General features: G+C 43.1%; 1 protein-coding gene across 1 annotated transcript; it reads left to right on the plus strand.

Moving 5' to 3' along the window:
- Positions 1–6,018: 6,018 nt before the first annotated feature.
- LOC146622225 (uncharacterized) lies at positions 6,019–7,748 on the plus strand. Its single transcript, XM_085366772.1, has 4 exons — positions 6,019–6,160; positions 6,472–6,500; positions 7,093–7,110; positions 7,200–7,748. The coding sequence occupies exons 1-4, from the start codon at positions 6,031–6,033 to the stop codon at positions 7,746–7,748; spliced, it is 726 nt and encodes a 241-aa protein (XP_085222898.1). The 5' UTR covers positions 6,019–6,030.
- Positions 7,749–8,190: the final 442 nt, after the last annotated feature.

Genomic DNA, 8,190 nt, shown 5'->3' on the forward strand with positions numbered 1-8,190 from the left:
TGGACTGCCATACCCGTTATGTGTCTGTGAGTGCGAGGTGGAAGAAAAAGGAGAGTCGAAAAGTACGAGTTGTCATCCAGCAAAAACGGGAGCTGGAAGCATGTGAATATAATAATAACCACTGCAGCCAAGAAGAGTGCCTGAGGAGCCCAGTTGTAAGTAAGCTATTAAGACTCAACTGTACACTGTGTTTGTGTTTTCCTCTGAAACAATAAATTCTGTTGGAGCAGCCTTTCAACGCTTCTCTCTGTCTCTCGCAAGCAGAGTTGACCCAGACAACAAAGTAAAGCCATTTTTCGGCTACAAGCCCGACCAGGAACCCGTATTAGTCAGAGGTCCCTTTACTATGGTTCGGCGCCGCAGACCTTCAGTAATAGTAATAAATCACACAGCAATAGCACATTCACGTAGTTGTAAAATGCATGATAATATGTTAAGTAATCCAAAGTATTCAGAATACGTTACTCTCATTGAGTAACGTAACGGAATACATTACAGAATACATTTTAGGGCATGTATTCTGTATTCTGTAATGGAATACATTTCAAAAGTAACCTTCCCAACACTGCTTGTAATAAAAGTACAGTAACAGTAATTAGTGACTGAGCAGCTTGGGGCGTTTCTCTTGATTTCTTTAGTCAGGGTAAATTCATTCACCTGCATGGGTTAGCTAAACGAACCCTGACAGCCGAGTGCTCATTTTAGCTAGCTAGGTCTCAGGACCGAGCTAAGGACGGTAGTTATGGAGTAGCTTACAAACACATTTAACTTACCGAAAAAGTGCAGCGGGGCCTCGGGTCCTTCTGTCGGGTAGTCCAGTTTACTGAAGAACACCTCAGGCTGTCAGGTTAAAACACTCGGTTGTGTTTTCATAGTGTAAACGCTGGCCCTCCTCTCAGAGCCTACGTTCTATCTGCTAGTGATGTGCGGATCGATCCTGAAATATCGATTCCTCCGATATCAATTATTTATGTTCTAGAATTGATTCTCTCATTATCGATATTTTAGTAATTTAGGATAAATTTGTAGTTTATCATTAACAGGAACACAGTGGAAAGAAACTATAACATTCGGATTGTCTACATTCAAAGGAACTACTTCCTCTTCCGCCTTTCATAGTCATGTGCGAAATACGGCTGTGTAAATGTCTCGCAGCCGTTGGCGTGCGCTCTCACAACAATGGCTGAGCATAATCGGAGTCATGTGCGGACTTGTTTTACCTCCACAAACAACTGAGACCTGGTTTGCGATACATGTAGCAAAAAAGTGCTCCAAGAGTGAGGTGTTGTGGCCATACTAGTGAGACATTCAAAAGGGCTGTTGGGGGGGAATACATTTTACAGGGTTTATTTATCGGATAAAATACATTAAATGTCACCGTTATTATTGGCCAGCCCAGAAACAGCGGGGGTGTCCAAATTCAGAGGCGGCTTCCACCTGAGGACCCGGCCTTGGCGGTCTAATGAAAGCCGGGTAGTACGTCACGAGCTCTCTCGGTGGAGTGAAACTCTGCTGTCTGCTCCTTGCTATCTAAGATACAACCGGGCGCTGGCGTAAACTCTCAACCGGCTCACACTTTGATTAATTAGTTTTCTGTTTGACGTTTATTCAGCTTTGTGAAAACCCCGGAGGAACCCTTCCGAGGGATTAATAAAGTTAAATTTAATCTAATCTAATAACTTTAATCTCAGCCAAACCGATTTACTCACGAACAAATAAAACACTGAAAAAGCCAAACAATAACATTTTTAAGTTATCAAAGTGACTTATACATCATGTTTAACCCGAGCAGTGAAAGACCGCAGGGGTTTGGAAACGATGTGTCGGTCGTCTCAGATATTTGAAGTTTACACAGCTACATTCTCACCTGAAACTATGTTAAAAGTTTTTTTGCGACCCAGAAAGAGAAATAAGAGTAATATTAAAACTAAGTAGCTGCTGCCATTGTTGGAAACTGGAATTGGCTGGGCCGTGCTATGAATTCTGCAACATGGTTTTTCAATTTTGTTGTCCGGGTGGAAAATCGGGAGAAATTTGGGAGAATGGTGGCTCCGGGAGATTTTTTTTGGGGGGGGGGCACTAAAATTTGGGATTCTCCCGGAAAAATCAGCATGGTTGGCATGTGTGGTTGTAGCAACATCACTAACCTTGTCAAACACCTCAGAGTGAATCATATCACATAATATGATGAGCATATGTTGAGGCGAACTGAAGAGGAGGAGAGGGACAGGTGCTGCTAGGGCAATACAGACATCTCTCACAGAGTCCTTTAGTGCTGCAGGCAGGCAACGAGTTCAAATAGGCACAACTTCAGTTTTTTTTATTTCTATATGATGAACTCTGCATTATTAAGTGATAAGAACAAGTAATCTGATGTCCTGTAATCATTATGACGCTATAATTTGAGATACAATAAATAAAATAAGTTTTTGTACAAAGTATCGGATCAGTATCGTCGATACCATCCTGAATATTAGTATCGGATCGGAAAGGAAATCAGTGGTATCGCACATCACTACTATCTGCTATTCCCGAACAGAGATACGCAAGCTTCTCCGTGACCGCAGCTGCCAGTCAAAGCTGCTACGATGACGTTTCACCCCAATTTAACATCACCGCGGTAGGAATTAGAATCAAACTTCAGGTTTCAGGTTTCCCATGACATGCTACGGACTAGCCACTTAAAATTCCAAAGTGCTGCTAAAACGGCCAGAGCGTCCTTCTTGTCCAAAATCATCCTGGCCAATGACCATAACCCCCTTATTTAAAATTTTTAACTCTGTGGTTAACCCTTCCCCGGACATGCCTTTAATTTATTCTCAGGCTCTTTGTGAGTGATTTCAAACTCACTTTTTAGAAAAGGTCTCATCTCTTAAGTCCTCCCTTCCCCCTGCTTTATATCCTCTCCCCATTCCTGAGTGCATTTCAACTTTCCACCAGTTTGAGCCTGTGTCACGTTTGACTTTTAAGCGGCTAGTTGCTCAAATGAATAACACCAATACTGTGCTTGACATTCTTCCATCTCGTTTAGCTAAGGACTGTTTTGATGTAATTGGACCTAGTATCCTATTTCTTATGAACTTTTCCTTGCTCTCAGGCTGTGTTCCTTTGGCCTTTAAGCATGCTGTAGTCCACCCGATTCTTAAAAAAAGAAACTCTGACTGTTATGACCTTTCAAACTACAGACCGATCTCTAAGCTTTCGTTCTTGTCCAAGATCCTGGAGAGACTAGTTCTCTCCCAGCTCCAGGCGTACTTGGACACGAACAGTGTTGGGTAGTAACGGAATACATGTACCGCCGTTACGTATTTAAAATACAAAATATGAGTAACTGTATTCCGTTACAGTTACCGTTTAAAAAGGTGGTATTCCGAATACAGTTACTTTGTTGAAATAAATGGATTACACTGCGGTACTTTCCTGTTTCATATTGTCGCGGGTCAGGACTGTTTGGGTTTTGTTTGACAGCTACGTTCTTTCGTTCCAGGCGGCAGCGTTACGGTTGCCATGGTTACAGGGCGACGCTCTCTCTCTCTCTGTGACTGTGTGTTTCCTGGGTGAGAGAGCGCCTTTTCGTTGTTGTTGTTGTTGTGCTAAGCTAACAGGCAGAATGCTACAAGCATAGCTCTAAAGAATGTAGCATCATGGCCAGTGTAGTCCGTGTTGCAGGGAGAATGGACTGCCATTATGGGCAGAAATCTGTGCCATCAGAAACTAAATTTGAATAAGTTCAATTTGAATTTGAATTGCTCAGATTGAATCTGAATTGTAACTTGAATAAATGCTTTTGAAAACTGAATTTGAATTAGTCTAATTTGAAATTGAATTTATGGTTTGAAAATGATCATCACTAAATTGAAATTGAATTTATATTTTGAAAATGAATTGATTTGCTTTGAAACTGCATTTTATCCTTTAAAAATTCAGCTCTCGAATAATTTCAGTTTCACTTCTCACCATTCAGTTTCAGTTCTACAATTCAATTTCAGTTCCAAAATTCAGTTTTTTGGAACTTACATCCGGTTCCGGTTCAAGCGCAGATTAATAGAACTACGTTTTACTAGCGGACCGAAAGTGTTACTGACGGGAATCTACAGCGTCTTGAGCTGAATTAAGACTTCAGAAGTCATTCGTCATGTCGAATGACCAGCGGATAAACTCTCAGGTTGGTAATAAATGTATTACATGTATAAGAACAAGCGTCATGTTAACAAATAAGATAAGATAAGATAAGATAACTCTTTATTGTCATTGCACAGTCATACATAGTACAGTAGTACAATGAAATTGGAAAAACTGTCCTACGTCGGCACTACATATAACACAACACGACACGATATGACACATCACAACGTAACAAACAACACAACACAGTATATTAACTTAGTATAAAAAAGAAGAATAAGTGTATGTGTATTGCACACTGTTATTATTGCACATTAATTATTATTGCACCTTGTTATAAATATAAATATTATTGTTATCGTTTTAAACATTGTTACCTCCCCCTAAAAAGTCCAGGGAGGTATCCAGTCAGGTCAGCTATTTACATTGATCAGGGCTATTGCCCTGTTGTAAAAGCTGTCCTTGAGTCTATTTGTTCGGGACCTCAGCAGCCTGAACCTCCTGCCAGACGGCAGCAGCTTAAACACCCGGTGTCCTGGGTGTGTGCAGTCCCGTAGGATGCTGCGTGCCCTCTTGAGACAGCGAGTGCTGTACAGGTCCTTCAGGGAGGGAAGAGGATGTCCAATGATTTTTTGGGCCATGTTGATGACCCTCTGGAGTGCCTTTCTGTGTGCTGTGGTGCAGCTGGAGAACCACACACCGATGCAATATGTCAGCACACTTTCAATGGAGCAGCGGTAGAAGACGGTCAGCAGCTCCTTCTTCAGGTCCATTTTTCTGAGGATTCTCAGAAAGTGGAGACGCTGTTGGGCCTTCTTTAAGACCGCAGAGGTGTTAGAGCTCCATTGGAGGTCTGTGTCTATGTGCACACCCAGAAACTTGAAACTGGAGACCCTTTCCACGCACTCCCCGTTGATGCTGACAGGCTGCAGCTCGGACTTCCTCCTTCTGAAGTCAACTACCAGTTCTTTTGTTTTGGTGGTATTGAGGTCCAGGTTGTTGTCTGCACACCAATCTGACAGCCTCTGAACTTCAGCTCTGTATGCAGTCTCATCTCCCCCTGAGATGAGCCCCACCACAGTGGTATCATCTGCAAACTTGATGACTGTGTTGTCTGGGTGGGAACTAACACAGTCATGTGTGTACAGAGTGTACAGTAGGGGACTCAGTACACACAAATGATAGCCGTACGGTAACTTTTATGCTTATTGTAGCTGTTAGCTAAAAACGCTAATTTAGCGTAGTTTGCCCTGAATTCAGCTTTGACAAACAAATATGATCGACTGTTTCTAGTAGAATTCCAAAGTTGTCATCTTGGACCCTGTCAGAGTACCCCCCTCTGTATGCTTGCAGAGGGGGGTACTCCCTACCACTAGCATCCCCAGGCTTCTACCTTTCTACCTATAAAACCCGGAGAGCAGTCAAATGGTGGAAGTGGAAGCTAAATTGGCTAGTCATTCATATGTATATTAGGCTGTTAAGTAGGAATTCTGGAGGGAGGGGAGTGGGGGTGTGTGATTGAGGGGGTGGGGGAGCTGCTAAAAGCTGTGAACTTCCTTTTGTGTTTCATCTTGATGCATTCTCAATCATCCAGGGAAATAAATCTCCAAAAGTCACCAACTTGGAGTGTTTCAGTTTGCCGTCTTAGGGAGAAATCAACACACATGGGTGTATTTCCTTTGTTGCTGAGATTTATTGATAAAAACAGTACAAAAAAACCAACCATTTGTACACATATTTACAAATAATAATAAAAAGTGAGTGAGTACATTTCAACATTATACCAGTGGTCTGATTGATGCCACAATGGAGCAAATTGAGCAACCGGACCTCCTCTCCAAGGAAAGAAAATTCATCGCCCTGAAGAATCCTCTGGTGTACGGACCTCCTCTCCAAGGAAAGAAAATGCAGAGAAGACTCACCACTCAGCAGGCCTTGGAAATGATCCTGACGGAAGTCGACCCTTGTGACTCGGATGGAGAAGACCTAGCAGTTCAGCCGGATTCGGACTCAGAGCTGTCTGATCAGTCTTCCGGTTAGTTTCATTTCATGTTATTTCCTTTTTCATTTCAAACAAGTAAGTGGATGTAGTTAGTAAGTAAGATATTTCAGACATTATTCTGATACAGAGGAGGAGATACTGGAATTATAATTAGTATCTATGCATGCATTTGTGATTTTGTTTGACCTTCCCATTTTGCTCACAATTTGAATTTGTTCACACTGCAGATGAGGAGACTGCTTCTCCACCGAAAAAGAGACCTTGTTTGGGGACTGAGACAGCGAAAGATGGCACAGTGTGGCGTGAAGAACATGTGGGGACCTGTCTCCCTTTCACCCCAATAGAAGCGTACGCTGCAGATGGAGAGCCAACGGCTAAGGCCAGGAGAAGTATCTCGAGTCGCCTTCAGAGCTTCCTGAAGCCCACAGATAATTGGAACTATGGCACGAAACCGCTTCCAAGACATCATGCAACACCTACGCTTTGATGACAAGTCCACCCGCAGTGATCGAGCAAAGACTGATAAGTTCGCTGCAATTTCCAGTGTGTGGGGATCATTTGTCACCAACTGCATCACGTGCTACAACCCTGGTCTACATATCACCGTTGATGAACAGCTTTTCCCATCAAAGACTCGGTGCTGTTTCCTGCAGTATATTGCAAGTAAACCGGACAAGTTTGGGATCAAGTTTTGGGTGGCCTGCGACCTAAAATCCAAGTACATTTGCAATGTCTTCCCATATCTTGGCAAGGACCCCAATCGTCCCACTGGGGAGAGACTTTCTGAAAATGTAGTAATGAGGCTGATGGAACCATTCCTAGACAAGGGCAGAAATGTTACCACGGACAATTTCTTCACATCGCTTTCACTTGCGCAAAAACTTCTTGGACGGAAAACCACCATCCTCGGCACAGTCAACAAGATTCGCAGGGAAATTCCTCAATCCACTAGACAGACAGATCGCAATGAATTCACCACTCAGGTATGTTGCAGGTCTTTTGTGGTTCTATGTTTATGTGTTTCATTGTGTGTAAAAGGGCTATGGAAATAACAATTTATCTTATTTTTTAGGTGTTTTCAACCTCTGCTGCCACGCTGACGGCGTATGCGGCCAAACGGAAGAAGACAGTCTATATTCTTAGCAGCATGCACAGCGTGGTTCAGACTGATAACACTACCAAAAGGAAGCCAAACACTGTCACCCTTTACAACAAAACAAAGTGTGGCGTGGATGTGATGGACCAGATGGTTCGGGAGTACACTGTCCGCAAAGGAACACGGCGCTGGCCAGTCGCCGTGTTTTATAACATGATTGACATGGCAGCACTGAATGCACATGTGCTGTATCAAGCATGCACCGGGACGAAGGAAAGACGGGTGGACTTCCTGGTGGAGCTTGCAAGGGAGTTGGCTCGCTCTCATGTAGCTGCGAAGAAGGCAAGAAAAGATCAGTTGCTTCGGACACAACCCTCCACACCGAGCCCTGGAAAAAGGGCCACGTGTCAGGTCAAACACAGATGCAAAAAAAATCAGGCCACTGTGCGATGTGTTCACTGCTACAGGTACACATGTGGTAAATGCAGACGACAGATACCGTGGCAGTGCCAGGATTGTGAGTGATTGCTGAAAATGTTGAAATGTACTCTCACTTTTTATCATTATTTGTAAATATGTGTACAAATGGTTGGTTTTTTGTACTGTTTTCATCAATAAATGTCAGCAACAAAGGACATACAAAGGACATGTGTTGATTTCTCCCTAAGATGGCAAACTGAAACACTCCACTCCCCCACCCCCTCAATCACTCACCCCCACTCCCCTCCCTCCAGAATTCCTAGGTAACGACCTAATATACATATGAATGACTCTAGCATTTGACTGACTGCTCTCCGGCTTTTAAAGGTAGAAACGCAAAATGATGACTCCGCGGGGGTCTAAGGTAGAAAACCAAAATGACTGCTCTCCGGGGGTCTAAGTGCTACAGTAGGGAAACATGCAAAACGGTGCCCAAACCTTTGTGTTTTAGCTTTATTTATGTCTTACACGTATGTCTTACACAGCA

This window comes from Diplotaxodon limnothrissa, linkage group LG11, assembly GCF_057381915.1.
Source record: "Diplotaxodon limnothrissa isolate DT_005_m linkage group LG11, D_limnothrissa_male_GT1.1, whole genome shotgun sequence".
NCBI lineage: Eukaryota > Metazoa > Chordata > Actinopteri > Cichliformes > Cichlidae > Diplotaxodon > Diplotaxodon limnothrissa.

Coding starts and splice junctions, on each gene's coding strand:
- LOC146622225 (XM_085366772.1), top strand. CDS start 6,031: ATGCAGAGAAGACTCACCACTCAGCAGGCCTTGGAAATGATCCTGACG. Junction 6,161..6,471: donor GCTGTCTGATCAGTCTTCCG/GTTAGTTTCATT, acceptor TCACCCCAATAG/AAGCGTACGCTGCAGATGGA.